This window comes from Argiope bruennichi, chromosome 2 (assembly GCF_947563725.1).
Source record: "Argiope bruennichi chromosome 2, qqArgBrue1.1, whole genome shotgun sequence".
Taxonomy (NCBI): Eukaryota; Metazoa; Arthropoda; class Arachnida; order Araneae; family Araneidae; genus Argiope; species Argiope bruennichi.
Window position 1 is genome coordinate 129,506,147 of NC_079152.1, and position 21,732 is coordinate 129,527,878.

Below are 21,732 nucleotides of genomic sequence, written 5' to 3' on the forward strand. Positions count from 1 at the left end.
TTTTCTCAAAAATTTTTACTGGCCTTAAAGTTTTTACTCAGGCTGTAGAAGCGGATAGCAACGACATCGAAGACTGGTAAAAGAATCAGGAAGAATTTACGGACCTACATTCTGTATCACAATAAAAAGATGAGGTAGAAATTTGGCCAGGTGAGGAAGAAGAGAAAGTGGCAAAATTCTTCAAGTGAAATAATCAAAATAGCGAAAGAATGGGAAATGTGTTATTACACAATGTGTTGAAAAGCGTCACTCTAAGTAAGGTAGTAGTTATCCTTCCTACAAAGTCATTTAATGATCAAGTTTTGTCCAATGTTCGCCAAATTTTAAAGCGTAGGCGGAGACAAATGTTCTTAGAAAATTTCCTTGTAAAAAACGCATAATTATAAATAAGAAATTACATAATTATAAAGTTATATAAGTATTAACTTTGGAATGGAAAGCATTCTCCTATTTGGCATTGATTTCTATGGAAAAAAAATTGTTTCGCATAACCACCTCTTCGCATTATGCGTGCGATTCGGGAGTTAATCAGGCCCGTTAAACGAGATTCAACAATAAAAGCATGGCATATTATTTTAATATAAGAAAGGCAAAGACAAATAAATGACGATTGTTTTCTTTATAATTCAAATCTTAAATTTTTTTGTTTTATGTTTTATCAAATAATCAATTCCTGTTGACATATGTAGGCGTATATTAACATATTAAAGAGCTTACATAACATTGAATTATTTAGTTTCACAATAGGACTGCATGTAATTTAAGGCGTCACCGATTGGTTATTTCAGTCATGAATCATTCTACAAATCATTACTTGGATAAACAAACTCCTCCTCCGGAAATGTCAAAATAAGTAATGATTTTTTTTTCATCCTATAGATATGTTTTACATTAAATGCGACTCTCTGGCAAATGAAGCTATTCCGTTGAAGCTTGAGAATAACAAACAAAAAACAAGTTGAAGCTAAAGAATGCGCAGTTTAAAGAAAATATCATGCACCCATATATCAGAATACCAAAACACATTTGTAATCCTATTATTATTCGCAAAACCAGTGGAAAAAAAATTTTAAGTATCCTACACGAATGCATGCATTAACGCAGTGCCCTGAAATATGAAGCTTTTCACTTAAGTAAATCCTCTTTCCACGAAACTCATTTTCATATTTCATCAATTCTGTTTCAGTGGAACTCACTAAATGATCTTTACAAATTTTATTTTTAAGGGTTGCTTTTGTACACTGGAAGTATTTTAGTTTTACTTTTTCTCCGTTTCCAAGAAGAGATTATTTTTAACAATCTCCATTATTTAAACAATATTTATACTTTAAAAAAGACTTAGTTAAATTTACTTTCTTTACTGCTCTATAGGTTCTTTATTCGAGAACATAAATAAATATTTTTTGGTTTTTAAATATTTTAATAAATTTCATCAAACTGCTTAAAGTAAATTATCTGGAGAAAGATACTTGTATATATACTTCCGAAAATTGTATAGCACAATTGCTTTACTTTTGTGCCAACTTTCATTTTTTTTTAAAAAAAAATAAGGATTGATTTAGATTTTATTCAAAATAATATAATTAAAAAAACTTTCATCATATTTTAAAGCGTTTTAACTATAATTTAATTATTCATGATATCGTTTACTACAAATATAAGAGTACGAGATGCACACGAACTTTTTTGTAATAAGTCTAAATCAGAAAATATTTTTTTTCTACTCCTTAGCCAAAATTTTACAAAATCACTCATTCAAATTTTATTGACTGAATTTCTTAAGTACTATTTTTTTAATAAATATTTATTTTAAAACGAAAAATGAAATAAACTAGCGGAAGGATATTCCCAATGTTTTCTCCCATACTCTCTAATAAAAGTGTTATCTCAAAAAACGCCTTGGATGGCATTGGTGTTCAATAGTTATGAAATATCAACCTTTGGCATGAATTTTGCATTTTTATTTAATGTATAGTGGGATCCTTGGAGAATTTTTTTGGCGTTTAATCCCTGCCATGAGGCTAATGGGATCTGAAAAATGAATTTGTGTTTTAAACGCTTTTTTTTCCAACCGTATGAAACAAACGTTTGACACTGAACTACACTTGTAGTCACAAAATGGCATACTGAATTTGCTATATTAAATCACTGAGTTTGAGATATGGCGTTTACATGTTTCTGAGGGTACAGACCGATAGACAGTCAACCCTTTCTTGATTCAGCTCTAAATTTTATTAATAAGATTACATTAGAGATCTTAAATTTGTATACCGAATATTGCTATCCAGCTCTCTCGATTTTTTATTCGAACATCCGCAGTGACAAGATTCCTTCGAATAGAGTTTGTTAAATATTTGATAGAAATTTACAAATTTGATGTAAACACCATACATCTATTTCATCTGTTTATCTCAACACATTTTGAGTAATTTAAAATGTGGAAAATCTATAGAGTTCAAATTTTTTGACGATTACTATACTTTCTCAATAATATGTAGGTGAGAAAGTAAGAAAAGTTTTGATACAAATATCATATAATCTTTCATCAACTTAAACAGATTTTTCATGATTTTATTTCATTAATCTAGTCATTCCCCTCCAGTCCTAGTAATAATATCAATTTTATTTTAAAATTAACCAGAGGGAGTTGTCTCTCCAAAACTTCTTCGCATATTATCATAAAGGTGTTATTTTTAAATTGCTCCTCCCGCTGGTGTGGAGAGGGGGGTGCCAGCTCAGGTGTCGTCCTCGTCATCTGACCGAGGTTCAAAATGACGATGTCCGTCCCAAAATAGCCCTAGTGTTGCTTTAAACGGGACGTTAATATAACTAAACTAAACTAAACTAAACCAAATTCTTTAAATTGCTCGATTGTATTTGGATCAAAATTTGTCAGGTTTTCACACTGTAGATGTACCTAATTTTCTTTCTAACTTTCCTTCCATTTTGTACTTATCGTGTCAACTTGTATTCGAGCAAACTGAGACAGACTTCCACAGAACAGTGTTTGCTCAAAATTTGATACAAATCTATAAATTTGTTATAAAGAACGCATACCAAATTTTAATTTGATTCAATTTAATTTTTAATTTGAGCTGTCTTTATCACAGACACACAGGCGCCATTTTCCAAAAAATATGGTTTTTGAACTCTCGGAAATCTAAAATATGGAATTTGTCCAAATCTCAAGTTCGATTTTTTTGGACAATTGTAATACTTCCTCAATGTGAAAAAGTAGAAATTCCTTGCCTGGTTTATTGACAACCATCTAATGAAAGAAGTTTAGACAGTACAGCCACATTAAATAAAAATATAATCTCCATTACTTTCTTTGTCAGATTTCCATCAATTTAAAAGGTGCTAATTCCAGTTTTGAAAAAAATGCCTTGAGGTGCTTTTGCGCACCTCCTCGGATTTAAAATTTTTGCTACTTAAAACTTTTCTACAAAGACCGGAACTGGTGATAATCAGAAAACGCATGATCGCTTCAATTTGGTGGGTATACTGAAAAAGTTTTCATTTTAACTCATGCATTTTTCATAGAGTTTATTGTAAATGTCGTGAAGGAAGATTACAACATTTCTTTTCTCCAGAAGTGAATGTTTTTATCAAATGGCTGCACTGAGTATAGTGAGTTATTCGTAGAAAATGTCTGATAGATACTATAAGAATTATTCATTTTGAGCTGTTCATCACATTGAAACAGCTCAAAATGAATAATTCTTATAGTATCTATCAAACATGCAGCAACAATTTCAAAGACTGCAGATTAACTTTTACAACCAGTTCTGTATTTTCGTCCATGTTCTTTTGCCTGAACATTGTTATAACAATCCATTCCTTATATCCTGTTCCCACACTATCCAGAAAAGGTACTTTATCGAAGCATGCAAGAACAGAAATAGATGATACGGTGAGAGACATGCACTCAAGAAGCGAACTTAAAAACATATATAGTCTTTTTACTTTCTCGTAATAAAAATATAGTAATCGTCAAAAAATTCGAACTCGAGATTTTGATGAATTTCCACGCTTTAGACCTCCCTGAGTTCGAAAAATACATTTTTGGAAAATATATCTTTTTCTGTGACAAAGATAAGTACAAATGCTTTGATTAGACATTTGAAATTTGGTATGCGGTATTTACACAAAATTTGCAACATTTTTATCAAATTTTGAGTCACTCATGCCTTACCAACATTTGCAAAATTTTTATCAAATTTTGAGTCACTCATGCCTTACCAACATTTGCAAAATTTTTATCAAATTTTAAGTCACCCATGCCTTACCAACATTTGCAAAATTTTTATCAAATTTTGAGTCACTCATGCCTTACCAACATTCATAAGGCATTGCATGTAGAAATTGAATCTCTTAGTTGACCCTTTTTAAAAATTGGTCATACTCAAAAACTGATCTATTTTATTAGTATTCATCATTGTACAGACAAAAAACACTTTATATTTCAAATGCAAAGAGCTTAGCGAAACAAAATATCGGCATTCTCTATGAAGTATACTCTAACACCCTCTTTGAAAATCTGGTATGAGCTACAAAGATATATATTTATCAATTATTCAAATCCAATTTTGAGTTGTTTTTTTTAACTAAAAAAAGCTCAAATCCAATAATCTTTGAGTTTTTTTTTAACTAAAAAAAGCAATTATCATTCATCCGAGCTCTTTTATTGTGGGAATTATATTAAACTTTGAGAAAAACCATAAAAGCTCTCGCACTTTAAAAAAAATCTTGTATGGTTTGGTTTGTTTTGTTTTAATAGCGCAAAAACCGTATTTTGCCATGCTGCTCCAAATGCATGATTTATCTTCATATACAATGACCTTAAAAAGACTCAGAAAAAAAAATTTAAAAAAAAAACCCTCAAAAGAGCTTATCAATCCCAATGTCATGTAAAAACAAAAACAAGTTTGGGTGGAGATTATATCCCAGCAACTCTTTTAATTCAATAATTTCCTTACCAAAATGGTTACGTCTAAATGTACTAAAACTAGGGCATTGTACCAGATTATGACAAAAGCAACATGCAGGTGCTGGTTCCGAATTGAGAAGGTGTTTGCATGTTAGTCTAATGTGTCCGATTTAAATAAGATTTAATAGAATATTTCTTGTATGAAAATCAACTTCTCGTTCTTATATATCTTGTCTGCTGCAAGGACACCGGCGTTTAACATATCCTTTAAACTTTCTCTGAGTATTTACATTCAGACGGTTTGATAAACTTAAAGAAGCCAGAAGGCTGGATTAATAACTCGTAATTATTATATCAACACAAAATGCCATATTGGAAATTGAAAGTGCTATTTAAACTTCTTGAAGTTTCTCTATAAAATATTTACATATTCATACGTTGCATTCTCCAGCAAAAATTTTGAAACTTTCTGCAATATAAAACAAGGTAGGAGAAGCAATCCATACAATTGAAGCTCCTTTCTGATAGAAAATTCAGCATATCTTCACTAACGGATATAATGCATGCATAAAAGATGTCCCAGGTTGAGTTTCCATGCTTTGCAATACAGAGTATCCCTAGGGTTTTTCATCTGCTGTGCATATCAAATGAAGCGAATCTTTAGTATACTTTTTTCTTATCACAGACGGCCCATTATGTGATGGAAACGATACGTATAGAAAATAAGCCATAGAATATATGCAATTCAAATACTTTAATATCCTGTTTCATATTTATGTTCTAGAACCTTTTAGAGCTTTCCGTATCTACGAATGGGCACAAATAAATTAACTTTTAGAAAGATTCTTAAATATAAAAAAAATTAATAATACTTAATAATTCTTTATTGATTTGGAATATCTGATTGGGAACTACTAGAATTTGTAATAAATAAAGCCACTCGGTAGATTAAACGAGCAGAAGTGTTTTCCTTAAAACTTTTTCGTATGCTCTCTAATATAGGTGTTAGCCCAAAAAAGATCTTGCGTGGCACTGACGTACAATAGTCAGGATATATTAATGTTTTTAGTAAATTTAGCATTTTTATTGAATCTGCTGTGTCAGCTTTGGTAAGCTCTTTACCGATTAATATTTGGCATGCGAAAATCGCATTTGTGTTTTAGATGCACTTTTCCTAATCGACTGAAACAAAAATTTGGCACAAAACTGCACTTGCAAACACAAAATGCTATACCAAATTATATATTTTTGTGTCATTCGTTTTGAATTATCGTGTTTACATTTCCTTAAAATACAGGCCGACAAACTGTGAACCCCTTGCCAGAGGTTGTTCAAACTTTAGTATTTGTTTGCACTTTAGACGTTAAGTCTGTATATTGAATTTTATTTATTTAGTTCTTTTCATTTTGAAGTTATTCTGTTAATTTATATTTGAATAGCTTGAAAGACAGACTTCCGCTGAAAAGAGTTTGCTCAAAATTTAAAAAAAATCTACAAATTTGATATGAAGACCAAATAAAAAATTTCATCCAACTAATCCAAAATGTTTTTGAATTATTTTTTTCACAGACACAAAGACGAAGGAACATTTTCCGAAATAGGAATAGGATTCGCCTTATCCAAATTCCATAATTTTATGTAGGAGTAAAGAAAGGAATAACGCCTGTATTAGAGAGCACTCGGAGACCGTGCCCACTAGTTAAAATTTGAAGTATTTGAGTAATAAGATTATGAGTAGTTATTGAAGAAAAATTAATCGTTTTTATTAATTCTTTATGAAAAATCTCTATTTCTAAAACTCATTTCTTAATAGTCATTTACTATTTACGAAGTAACTGAATGCCAAAATTGAAAGCTCCGTATCCAGCGAGCATGCATATTATATTAAGCAAATCACAACATACAGAAAATATCTCAGTTTGTTTAAAAATATTTTTAAGTATTTAATAAAATGAGAGACGAAAATATAATTTTTAAGCTTGTTTTTTTAATTTAGCTGATCTCTGAATTGCTTAGTGTTTCAATGGATTTTTACAACTTTGATGAGTTTTTGTTACAGCATTAAGGACTGGTCTAAGAAGCATTCAAAATACTTAAAGGTAATACAAACTGTCATTAAAAAAGTTGTACAATGTCCTTCAATACTTGTTAGAACATTGATAACAATACACAAATGAGCAGGGAGTCCATATGAGGAAGCGAATTGCAGTTAAACTAACAGCCACATTCATTCATTGAGAGAAACACAAGTGGTTTGACAATGTGGTCCGTGACCTTGAGTCCATAGATCAAAATTATCAACAAACCATAATGCAAAAAGCTTTTACAGGTTCGGAATGTAATGAGGTAATTTTTCGAGAGTACATTGAAAGATTTATTTGTCAGAGATCTCGAAGAAAACTGGCTTGTACAAATATTTAATAATTATTATCTATCCATTAAAGAATTCATTATAAAATATGTGAAGAATATAATGTTCCATGAGATTTGTTTTAAAGCCATAGGGACGGTTTGAGGATTATTTTAGACTGTATGGCATGTCCTGGACTCCTAAATTGTGAGACAAGAACTCCGCACGATATATTTTAATTTCCTTGAAAGCCATTATACAATATATTCATCATTTATTACAATCATAGTTTTATAGGATTGGTACCGAAAAGGCATGATTTAGGTATCTCTCTTAATTATTTCGACTTTGATTTATACAAAATTGTTACCATTTATAGAGTTCAAGGAGGCTCCATATTCACGAGAGGACTCTCATGAGCTATCGCTTCATCATTTATTAGATCTTTAGTATTTATTATCAGATATCTTTATCAGACATTAAAGACAGAAGATCAATCGTTAATAAGATCTTTTTTTGAAGCAGAATTTTTTAATAATTTTCTTTTACATGTGTTGCTGACGTTAAATTTCTTTATTCGGGCATACAGATCAGAAATTGAAAAGTCATTTTACATGCCAAAAATAAAATTTGTCAAATTTCTCAATGTCAAAATTTTTCAAAATATCCATTAGAAAACTATATTTCTAAGACAGACTGCAGCGGTAACTAATCATCTTAAATTACCATCCATCTATTCAGCTGAGACTTACATTTTAAAACATTGATAATGCGAATGCGAATTAAAAGAAAATTCAAAGAAATACGCGTGCGAAATTCCATCAATTCTCTGATGAAATGGGTTATCCTGCAACTTATCCGCGATCTTTGCTGAAGAAATATATACAAGCAGAATGTCTCTAAATGAAATACTAGAAGCCATCAGACAGCGATGAAGACAACTTTTCATTTCCTGAAACTTCTGCCTTTGCCTCTTAGAAATAAATGGGAACTTCATAAATAATGTATAGAAAGCTCTGCTTCGCCTTTTTAAATCCATTTAGAAATTTTCATGTCACATAAAACCTTCTTATTTATTCAGGCGAATGAATACGGATGCTCGGCACAAAATTTAGTTTTATTATTTTTCTTTGATTCTTTCCGGAATTTGATCCGGAATTTTCCTGCTGATGATTGGTCAGAATTTTTTTACATCTGAAAATTCCTTTTTCCAAAGTATGTTTTATTTTTTATTTTGGATTTCGATATAGCTGGTTTCTATGTATTGAATGGCTTCAAAAAAAATTTAAGTTCATCTTTTATGGGTTTTAAGTTTGTTTACTTATAATTTTAAAATAAAAAGAAAATTACTTAAGAAGTCAGTTGTAGTCTCTAAATATTTGAAGGATCACAGGTTCAAGATTCATTCCCACAGATCTTTCTTGTATGCGAACGTTCTTCATATTTGCTTTATTCTTATGAATAGTGCAGATAAAACAGTTAGGGTGATCTACCGAAATTTTCTCGCATACTCTTTAATAAACTTGCCATGCCAGAAAACAAACGCCTTACCTGGAATTCGCGCACAATAGTTTTGAAATATTAACTTTTGGCGTGGTTTTATCATTTTCACTGAATCTATCGTTTGTTACTTGGCGAGTTATTTGACGATTAATCCCTGGCATGCGTTAATGGAATCCGAAAATCGAATTTGTGTTTAAGGCGCGTTTTTCCAAACCGATTGAAATCAAAATCTGACACAAAAGTGCAATTGTAGTCACAAGATCCCATACCAAATTTAATATATATTAAGTCATTACGTTTTTTTTTTTATTTATCGCGTTTACATGTTTATAAAAGTACAGACCGACAGACAATCAGTCTGTAGAAGATTTGACTGAACTTTTGATTGGCGTCTATACTATATATGTTAAATTTGTCTACATAATTTTATCAATCTAATTGTCTTCATTTTTTAGTTATCTTCTTAACTGATATTCGAACAGTCGGACAGACAGATTTCCTTTGAAAGTATTTTGCGAAAGATTTGATACAGATCTATAAATTTGGTATAAAGATAGAGTACCAAATTTTAGCCGACTGATACAGAAATGTTTGGATTTATCTCTGTCACAGACATATAGACGGATATTTTCTTTAATTCTCATAAAGTTGATTCAAACGACTCTGTAGAAGCTCATGTATCAAATTTGTGGGCAACAGACATGAACTAAATAGAGAGTGGGAAATAGACATTGAAAATATGAGGCAGGAATGCTTTATTGCTCGCAAAGAATTGCTTTCTCACAGGGGTTAAAAAATACCACCTATTTTGTACAACACTTGCGTGATAAAGGTTTAAGCCATGCTTCTCCAACACAATCTATGTTTTAATGCAAACATTTTTTCCAACATAATTCATAGGCTTAAGCCCTCTCATTGAGAATCATGCATCATCATTCTTAGAAGTAGACATTTGTTGAACGACATTATCTGATATTAAACAACATTCGCAATAATGAATAATATTCTTAAATATAATAATATATTCTTAATAGTATATATCAGCGATGGCGAACCAATGGCACGCGACACAATATTTTGGGCACGCTACCGATCAAAACTGATTGCATTTTAGTTCAAAATAACAAACTTCACTATGAAGTTTTACAAACAAACGCGACTGATCGGTCGCTGTGAGCATATTCCCATTCCCAACCCTATTTCATGCAAGGAAAAAAATCGGGCAATATCATTGATTCACACCGTCGCGCACTCTGCAAAGTGTGTGTGTGCCGTCATTATATGCGCACTTCGAAGTAGTTCCAATTCGTATTGCTAGGATTATAGTTCGTAATTTCCAGGATTGTAGTTCGTAATTTCCGAAGGACGAATTTGGAATCATCATTGGGAGCACACTCATTTGTTAACGTCTTCCCTTAGTTACGTGGTGGTGGTCTACAATTGCTAATGATGCAAAGTTTGTCTACGCATAGAATAGTGAATTTCTTTGACACAACTTTATTTTAAAGTTTCTTTGTGTTATATTTACGATTTTTAACATGGCTACTTCAGCAAAAAAAAAGTGCAAGACAGTAAGTATAACAGAAAATTTTCAAACTTGGTGGACCGAAATATATGCATGATAAGTAAAGGCGACAAAGCGGAGTGTGTTTTATGTTCTGGAACAGTAGTATGTTGAACATCGTCTGTAAAACGGCATTTTGAAACAAATCCCAAATCCTTTTGCTAAAAAGGCGAACCAGTGCAAAAAGAATTAATTGCAAGTCCTAACTATTTGCATTGGTTATATATTGGTTTGCCTGAAGTTGCATTGGTGCATTGGTTAGAAGAAAAAAGAAAAACATGATAATGTTAATTTTAAGAAGCTTGAAAATATTTCAATTTTGATAAGCCTAAAGAATAAAAATAAGAAAATAATGATACAACAAGGTAGGCCAAATTTCAATTTTATATATTTAATACTCTTTGTTCAAAATTTTAGAAGAAAGGATGTATCACAATATGGGTAAAATGCAGATTTTGTTTACTATATCTGATAATGCGTTACTGATTTAATATTTAATTTTAAATCGTCATAGAATGACTTTAATTAATTTATTTTTTTATTTTTTAAAGAGATTTGAATCCTTTCAAGCTGCTTAATTTTGTTTTCTAATAATTTTTTGCAACTTCATTATTATAATATCCTAGGAAATAATTCTGCATGATAGCATGAGTGTAATAATTTCCTAATAGCTAAACTTTAATTTGCAACTTCATTATTATAATATCCTAGGAAATAATTCTGAATGATAGCATGAGTGTAATAATTTCTTAATAGATAAACTTTAATTTACAAAATAAATAAATAAAATCAAATATTCATAAATTATTTAAATGACAATCAAAGGTTACAGGGAATCTTCTTTAGTTTTACTCTTACAGCTTTTAATGAAACAAGAATTAAAGGCATTAGCATTTATTACACAGTTATTTTTTAAACAATGTTTCGGACTTTAGAATGTGTGTGTGTGTGTGTGTTTTATGATACAAAAAAGGAAAAATCAACTTAATTAAAAATAGCTTTTCTGTCAGGTAGAAATATCTACGTCCTTTTTTTTTGTGATTTTTTTTATTATAGAATTTTATTATAGAATTTTTTTTATTTAAGAATGATTTTGAATGAAGAATAGTTGCGTTTCAACTGGGAAACGGGAAACTGGGAAAGTTTGAAGAGGGTAATACAAGCTCAGGTATCATCCTCATTATCTGACAAGGTTGGAAATTGCGAGTTCTCTTACAAAATAGCAGTATAGAAGACGAAACGTTACTTTAATTTAAAGAAACTCTAGAACTGAATAACGTAGCTGCACAACGAAAATAAATATTAATAACCTTTTATAAAAATGCAATTTAATTTTTATAAAGCTATTGAAATATTTGCATCCCTGGGTGTCGTTAAGTAAAAAGTAATAATAATACATACGACAAATAATACATACGAAAAATTGTACAATTTAAAATCGTTGTTTAAAGTTATTAATACAATTAATTAATTTTCCCCCAATAACTCTGAAGTCAATTTTAGAAAAATTGCTTTCTAAAACCTTGAGCAAAATAAGGTTGCAAAAATTATGAAATTACAAATAAAAGGATGCCAAAAAATTTAAGATTTGAAGAAAACATGCGCAATAAAAAATTATAAATAAAATATTTCATTTTTATTCTGCATTTACTAAGAAGATAACAAAATTCAGCTAAAGAAAAAGGATAACAACATGATACATAGCTTTTTGTTTATTCATAAGACAATTATTGTCTATTTTTCGAATGCAGGGGAAGTATAAATGAAAATAAAAAATCATGAGTTATTGCCGCAATAAGCACCGATAATGTCCCCCAAAGTAATATTAAAAGTAAGTAAACATGCAAAAACAAGATATCAACTATTAAATATTTTGAAACCCAAATTGTACCACTGTATCCTTATTCTTCAAACACACTACATTATTAGTAAATGTTCATTGACGATAATTCCATACCCAAAATAAGCGAGGGTATAGCTAACTAATGGAGGTTGAATGTTTCGAATCCAACCTTTAACTTGAATTATTAAACTTTCTTACTTCTCATATAGGTTACATTAAGTTGCCTAAATGATTCTAAATCATGTAGTAATAGAAGAATGCTTGCATATTCTACATTATATTCTGTAAAAATAATTATAAAAGACTTAAAAACTGTTAATTTATAAGAATTTCCAGAAATCATGAGGATAATTGTTGTGATGAAAGCAGTGAAAAGGATTTTCGAATTTCCATTATAAATTATAATTTGTTCGTGGCGCCATCTATGAGAAATTTATTAATCTGTAATAAATCTTTTGGCTTATCATAAGGAATAAAATTAATGATTAGTACCTCCTATTACAAAGGCCTTCTAATTCCATATATAATAAAAATTACTCAATTCATAAATCGATTGCTTTTTTTAAAATTTGATTCCTTTTTTTATATATATAAAAAAATTTATTTGGTATTTAGTGCATCAGATAAATTTTGTTGAAATTTTTCATACTATTTTGATGTGATGTTCAAATCAATACTGTAATAATTACAAACATAAATTTAAATTTCTCTCTACAAGCTACATAATTAAAAATTTTGTATAATGAAGGATGCTAGGGAATTTTTGTTTGTATCAGCAACTCAAAACTTCCCAATAGTAAGGTTTGATGAAATGGTAGCTTTTAACATTTTCTTTATATATGAAAGTAAGGATTTCTTTAAATATCTTGAACAAATTAGTAGAATTGTTTGATATTCCAGACTTTTTTTTAATAAGTTATATTGTTTATTGATTAGAAGATATTGGTTTAACATGGCTTACAAAACAATGTTATACTTCCCACCCTACATTATAACCGTATTAGTCCATTGTTTACTTTTTACAATTACAAATGCTTTGTAATTTTTTTTCTCTCAGTAAAAAATCTTAACATTATTTCTTATTCCCAGATAGATACTCAGACATAATATAAATAAATAAAAAAAAATTATTAAAAAAATAAGAAAAAACATTAGTCAACTGGAAAGCATCTATAAGTATCATTTCTAAAAATTATATCAAACAAAATTTTTTGTAAGAACTGATTTATATATAATTAGTCAGTATTTTAAATAGACCTTGAACTTCATATTAATTTAGACCAACAGTGATACTTCCAGTAGAAAAGGTTTTTTTCCAAGTCTTTTTCTGTACTAAATTCTGAGAGTAATTTAAAGGCCCAATGTAAGGCCCAAAACAATATAGAGGTAATTTAAAGGCCCAAAACAATGTAATAAAAGCAATTATCCTCTGAAATAAAGAGTTTTTAGATTTAAAAGGATAAAAATTGAACATAATAGATGTTGATTATGGAGCGCAGAAACTTTAATCATGAAGTATTTGTATGTGTTTAATTAAAACACAAGGTAATAAAAGTCTATTTTAGTAATTATTTTTCTTTGTAATGATTATAGAAACTCACAATAGATTTTAATAATAATTTTGGTTATTTTCAACGAAATTAAATTTCGAGTAATAAGAGTAAATATCTGACAAACTGAGTTAAGAGCGCAAAAAAATAATCATTAGATAATATTATTCTTTTAGTAAATGAACTTTTTAAAATTCATTTCAAAATGAATAAATTTTTTTTTGAAAATTTTTATATGTGTAACTAATGACAGAGAATACAATAAATTAGGAATCATCAGACATTGCTGAAGTTACTTTTAAGAAAATGCATAAAAAGGTACAATCGAAGAATATGATATATACGGAATATATTTTTCCGTATGTATCAAAAGATTATTCAACGTTTAAAATTTATTAAACGTTTTTAAAATAAAAATAGAAGTTTAAAATTTAGTTTTTCATCTCGAAAAAAAAAATAGAAAAACGTTAATCTCTGAAATTATTTAGATTTATCAGTGTCATAAAGGTTTTCTTTGATTTCAAAATACTGTTGTGAAAGAATTGTTGAATGTACTGTACTGAACTATACTGCAAAATTTTATTATGGAATTGCCATATTCTAAAATTCTTTTAATCCAAAAGATAGTGCAACTAATGCAGAAATAGTGATTTTATATTCAGTTATTATCAAAAAGACATCAACGGAGGAAAAATTTCAATCTAGTCTTTGATTCTATGAATTTCATTTGACCATTACTGATCAGTGTCAATTTTGAGGTTACATAAAGTGAAGAGTATTTTTCGACGATAAAATAAGGATATATACAAAGTTAGAGATGACAGATCTATAGTGCGACAGTCGAAATGTTGGCCAATGCTTGGCGAGAATTGGAATACATTCTCGTCATTTTTCGAGTTACTGAGGTTGTGCAATCTGATGTAAACAGTGTCATTAAGAACTTTGTAGGCGTCTTTACGATATATTGAAACAACCATATGTCAAATTATAATAGTTAATTTTACCAGTATTTTCAGAACGAATAAATCTATTAACTTTGATTCAAGTCTAAAATAGTAAATTTTTTAAAGACAAAAGGGGAATTAAAAAAATTGCAATAGATGCTACCCTCCAACTGCAATATATTTCACAGTTTTATTCATACTGTAAAATCATTAAATATTTTTACCTGTTCTTCTCGTTGGCGAATAATTTCTTTTTTCGTTTCGACTTCCCGAGCGTAGTATTCCTTCAGCTGAAGAAGATAAATTAAATAACCTTTCATCTGATTGTCTCTGAGATGATGGTGGGCACTATACAGCATGGATACTGTAGGTTCCAGTTCACTTATCTGAATTTTAAGCAGCTCGATTTGTTTCCTGAAAACAAAATTTAAGGATTAGAGCTGATCGGTTTAATTTTCCATTGCAGGCATTCAAATTCAACTAAAAATTGAAAACAACGAATTTTTTTTTCTGTTTAGAGTTTATCAACTATGTAAGTTTTTAGAAATTTCTTTTTATCTTAATAAAAATCACTTTCTTAGATTAGTTATTAATTAATTAATCTCAAGAGTTTCCGGTTAATTAACGATTAATTAACTGACAATCAATCATTAATTCAGTCAATAAAAGTTTTTTACAAAAAATAATAATAATAATAAAATACCATCAATTTAATACAAAATTATCATTATTTTTCGAACTTAATAAACAGTACATAATATGTTTGCTTTTTTTTTTTTCAATTTTGATTTCGTCACTACAAATAAATAGAATTTTTTCTATGAAGACAAGACTCTGATACATTAACCAACAGCTGAATGTTTAAAGAATATTATTATCTTAATAGAAGGAAAGCTTAGTTAATAGGAGTAGTTTTGTTAGTAAAATATATAAAGTTTAGGGACGTGGTAACGGATAGTAGAGGGGAGAGATAAATACTTCAGTTCCATTCTTAGAAGTTGCTGTAAAAGCAAAATTTTGTTTATATATTGCGTCCAAGTGAACGTAAAGCATTGAAATTTGATATACAATTTTACGATTTGATGCAATTGGTAGTAAGAATTTTACAATTTAGTGAATAAAAACTACTTTATTATTTTTTTTATTTAAGGGATTTTTTACATGTATTAGATAGAATCCATCCATTTTTCCATAGAACTGATGCATTACTGGATGCAACAAATAATTCCAGTTTCTAAAGAAATTTAAACGTCAAATGAAATTTCTTAGTTGCAAATTTTTTTTAAATACACTCAGTTATCCCAGAAATGAATGAAGTAAAACTAAACTTCCTTAATCCCATATTCTACTGTTCAAAAAAACTGTTATCTGTTTCAAAAATTTGATGGTTATAATTAGAACATTTCTCCTTAAAATAAAATAAGATAAGATATTAATATACCCTATTTTTCATTTTTTTTTCAATGAATTGTTTTCCTGATAAATTCAAAGATTTCGATCTGCAATAGAAAATGGGGGAAATAAATATTCCATCTTCATTGAAGTATTATTGGCTTTAGCGAGTCAATTATTCTCCAATTTCGAGAAATACTGTAGAAATTGATTTTGATACTGTAGAAATTCTTTAGTCAATATGAATGGAAAAAATTATTTCCTTTTGGGAAATTTATTTTTGCAGTATTTCGATTCTAATAGTATCATTCGCAGTAATTTTTCTAATTTTTTTAGCATGTTTAGATTTTCAGTTTTTTGTTTCGATTTTTATCGATTGTCTTTTCGCATATATATGTTTCGTTTATGAAACTTTTTTAGGAAGGAAAAATAAACTTTCAAAATCAATAATTTTTTCGTTTTCATTTTCGTGCCTTTATTTTATATTAGCCGCTTTTGGCGACAAGCCGGTTCACCAGAATTTTGCTCGATAAATGCTCAATTAAATAATTTGTGTAACTTGGTCTCTCAGTATCTTCTTCAAAATATTTTTAGCCTTCAAATTTTGATAGTCATATAATTAATTCATACTAATTCCATACTATTATGAAGGCTTTAAGAAGCTCTGTTTATTGTGCAACGTATCTCTTCCTAATTTTCTTTCAATATTCTTGATATTCGAACTTTTAATTAAATAAATAGATATTTCTTTTTCTGCTATCAAATCTGTGATAAAATTTTAAATATTATAATTTTAGAGCTATCAATATTTTCATAAACTTAGGCGAATCAGCCTTGAGATAAACCTAGGCGTTGATTGGCGTACCTTCTTTAAGACGGTTGATGAAGTAGTCTAAAATCACCCGTTTTTATAGAATAGAAATATTCAAATTTTCATAAATCACTTAGTTTTAGTGATTGATTTAATAGATTAGAATACAACTATTTTTTAAATAAACTATTAACATTTTAAGACTAAAACTAAATATGACACATGATAAACATGATTTACTGGGCAGAAGATCTATGTAAAAATTTAAAATCAGTAATTCATTAGATCATTTATTGATTCAAGTTACACAAATTATAATTATTTACTTCATTTAGACCATTTTGTTTGCATATGTAAGTCTATTATTAAATGTTTACAAATTATTTTGCCGGGCTCTGATTATAGTGGATATCTTGTATATATTAAACCATGTTTGCCTAAAATAAAACTAATTTATTTAATTAATATAGATATCGTAAAAGATCATATGAAACTTTAATTTTCTTGCATTTTTATTTTAAAGAAAATACCATATTTCTCATTTATTGCATTTTATATAGATACTTGCTGAATACTCCACTTTTCAGGTTCAATTTGAAGTAATAGTTAGCTTTTTTTTTTTTAAAAAAAATGAGCTTTTATCAGTAAGATGATATAGATAAAAGCTAATTGTTTGCCACGCTCGCGTAAGTGATCATGCAAGCTAAATTTTATTTTAATTTGCTCGAATTATATGCTTGAGAAATATTTAATTTTTAAAAAAATCTTTTAAAAATAGAAATTTAGTTCATAGGTGAAAATATTAGCATGTTTTTAAGAATAATTTTTTGAACTTTAAGATGACGTGAAAACCATTTTTGTGTTGCAATATTTTCGGATTTTCTTATTCAAATATATCAAAATTTTACTTAGTTTTTAAGTAATGTAATTTCCAATTACAATTTCAACAAAAAATAATCTCAAGGTGCACACACCCACCCTTCGAAGTATACATGTACCAAATTTGGTAGATGTAGGTCAAACGGTCTGGTATATACAGTGCCACACACACACACACCTTTCTTATAAGTAAAGATTAATGGGATTTTTATTTCACTGAAGTTTATTTAAATTATTTTCTAATGAACCATATGCGATATTTTGCTCTGAATGTCATGAATTGCTCCGTGACCGTGAGTACACTGATGGTGAGGATTAACTAATAAGTAAATTTATAGAAGTAGTTTCAAATGTGCAGATAATTTAGAATGTCTTTTAAAGTTTTTTTTTCATAAATAATACTAAGAAATGCACAAATAAATAAAGTGCATTATCCATTAATAATATTAAAAATGTCAGATATATATGTTAGTGACCATGTAATTGAATGAATATATGTATTCCATCCAGCAAATATATATTTTCATGTATACAGGCAAAATTTCTAAAGATTAGAACTTATTATGAATGAAGAGATTAAAAATAAGAATTTTAAGGTAAGTTTCAAATACTGAAATATATTGCATTTTCATTTAAATGGAAAATAAAATATATTTATAAACTTATTTGAATAAAATTATATGACGGAAATCGCAATAATGAACTAGTATTTTCAGAAATCTTTTGTATTTACATTTTCGGACCAAACAGATCTCCTTTAAATATGGACTATTAAATTCTTCATTTCTTCTGAAAATGGTTTCAACACTAGAAATTATATCTACTTCCATTTTCACTCTCAGTTTCCTCACTTCTCAGGTAATTGAGATGAAAGAGAAAAGTTTAAATCTTGAACTTCATATCTCATTCATTTATTCAAGAGGGACATGGAATCTTCCGAATGAAGTTCATTAAGGAAATTAGGAAAGATTACGCTTCTTGAAGCAATGTTTAAAGTGAGCATCCGGGAAATAGATGCAGGGAACTTGGTTTCAAATTTATCACATAGATGGCGCTGGAATCGTATATCATTTTTTTTATAAATGATCCACTACCTTATGTTGATTTTAGATTGTGGATGATTTTGATTTAATTAATTAATTACAGCCATAAATACTCATTCATAAAACAATTAAATAATGTATTTTTTTTTACTTCATTACTTAAATTACTGCTGCTGTATTATTTTTTCTATTGTATTTGAATAAATTCATTGTCATATAATTTTAATACAACACTGTTAATAGGACTGTATTCTCTGTATGAATTGCGACATAAGTGATGAGACGCACATGATTAGAAATTATGGACTTAAACCTTCCCAATTTAGCAGGATGTTATTTTATGACTAATAGGTGTTCATTGAAAAAAATGTTTTACAAAATTTGAATAAGTTATTAATTAGAAATTAATAGACATTCTAATATTTTAAATATCTAATCAGATTAAAAATGTTATTTTTAAGTCACTTAAAAATTCTAAAAAAGTATTAATATTATTTAATTAATAACATTCTGTCTTTTTACATTTTTTTTCTAATAATGATTGCCTTTTTAAAATATTTTTAAGCAACATATTTAAACTTTTTTGGCAATAATATTTTTCCTCCTTTTGTAGCTTTATTTATAATACGTTGCAACGATATTTAATATATTTTTTTATATATGTGCTATCACTGATATTATTTAGAGTAAATATTAAAGCAAGTACAAAGGGAGCAACTCAATCCTAAAATATCATCACGTTACGATGCTTCTGACAAGGTGTTTGAGTCTCGTTTCTTGTTACAACGATGGCAGAAATAATTTTTAAAAGAAATGCACCCGTAAAATTAATACGAGGGCCATTTTTTTTAAAAAATGTCCGATAAATCGTAGAGAGAAAAAAAAAAAGATTATAAAACAAAATGAGTTTTCTTAACAAATGCTGTGTACAATCATAATTAAATTTTGCCATTACCGCCATGAAGATTCAAATATTAGTCATTTTGGTTGTGTTTCCTCTTTTTAAAGAATATTTTGGAAACTGATGCGAAATGGATTCTAAATGTTCTATAGAAGCAATCATTAGTCTAGAATTATTATCTTGGCATCATTCGGCTCTAAGCCACGTTCTCGATGAAGGGAAAAAAGGACTCATGTTTGCTGCAATGGTAGATTTTGTTCAATGAATTGATCCCACAGTTCCAAACAAAGGCTGCTGGAAACATAGGGAACGAGATGATCGGCCGGCATACAAAAATTGCGATTTAAGTGGGTGAATATTTAGAACTTTTTGCTTCATATTTTTTGCTTAATAGAAAACTAAAAAAGAAAAACTTCCGGCATAATGAGAAGTTTCGAAAGATCTTTGAAGCCCATCTCACACCACTGTTGGGACCGTTCCTGGAAGAGAAGTTTGGAGACGTGGTCCAATGCTATGACTAATGCTTGAATCTTCACCGCGATCATAACGACAAGTTACCAGTCTTGTATATAACAATTTTCGATCAAATTTATTTATTTCTGTGCTCTTAATGGAAAATCGGAATTCGAAAAAAATGCCGGGGCATCATATGACATCGTTTAACAAGTAATATCTCTTTAAACTTTGCTTATTTCAGAAGATGCATTATTAACAAAATTTTCATCAACTAACGGATATTTCGGGATTTTTCATGCCTGGAATGAACATATGACAGATTGTTCTCAACAGATATAAACAAGAATTCAGAAATATGTATTAGAAGAGACATTCAAAAACTAGAATTTCCGAATTTGTAATTCTGATTATTTATGTCATAAATTTGAATTTATTTCTGTAAAAAGAATAAGACAAATGTCTCATTGTTAAGGCCCCTTCAAAAAATTTCCTTTATTTGTATATAAACTATGCTAAATGCATTGTTAACTAAGCCTGAAATAAGGTCGCCTTCTAAAGCTCCTTGAATTTAATATAGAGAAGTTCTATAAAACTGACAATAGATTTTCAATAGCGCAGATTCTATATTCTAATGATTATCTTATTTATTGTGACATTAAACCGTTTGCTGAATCGAATTACTTATATATGGTTCCGTTTTTTCTGCTTCATTGTTATTTTTCCATACATTTTAAATTTCATTTAAAAATAAAATCAACTTCACGGAACTAACTCAAACGTTATACATCGATCCAGAGCAATCATAGTTTAGATATATGTATAAAGCATATTTTTATTATTGGAAGCTGGCATATTTTTATTTTAACTATCTATTTGCTAAGTAATTTCCGAAAAATCAGATCTAAAAATGAATTACAAAATTAGTATTTAATTATTCGAAATAATTTATTCGAAAATTACGATTCCGAACTCTTATATTCTTGAATAAATGAAGGGACCTAACTAATCAATTTAAACACAACTTTTAAAAATGTAGTTATTTTGTATTATTTATTTCTTTTTGTACCTTGTTATGTAAAATAATTTAATCATTCTTTCATGAGGCATGTAAGCCTCACATATGACGCATATTTTATTTTATAAACAAATATTCAAAAATATCGGGAAATGAGAGTCGTAATAATTTATTATAAAACGTCTGGAAACAAATTCAAAACCTGAATATTTCATATAATGGGAAATTATAATGAACTAGAATTCAGAAGCTAATTGGATTTAAATATTTAATAAACATGAAGTGTCATACGATAAAGAAAGAATTGATTCTCATAAATGTGAGTGGTGATTGGAAAGGTTTTTCGATACATCATATCACACAGAAAAAAACGTACAGTTAAGCATTAAATGGCATGTTTAGATGAATTTATCACTGTACTGTAACGCCATTTAAATCGATTTAATACATGCGATGTTTGATTCTTTTCTTTCAACTGACGCAAATATTGGTATTATTCCTTCTCTTTATACTGCTATATGCTTATTATTAAAAAAGTATCAAATAATAAA

General features: G+C 28.6%; 1 protein-coding gene across 2 annotated transcripts in view; it reads right to left on the reverse strand.

Annotated features, from left to right (window-relative positions):
* LOC129961866 (probable serine/threonine-protein kinase kinX) overlaps positions 1-21,732 on the reverse strand; it is a 196,887-nt gene that overhangs the window by 143,259 nt on the left and 31,896 nt on the right. For both annotated transcript variants that reach the window (XM_056075465.1, XM_056075464.1), the window contains exon 3: positions 14,909-15,098. In XM_056075465.1, coding sequence (XP_055931440.1) covers positions 14,909-15,098 — 190 coding nt within the window. The remainder of the gene's footprint in view (positions 1-14,908; positions 15,099-21,732) is intronic.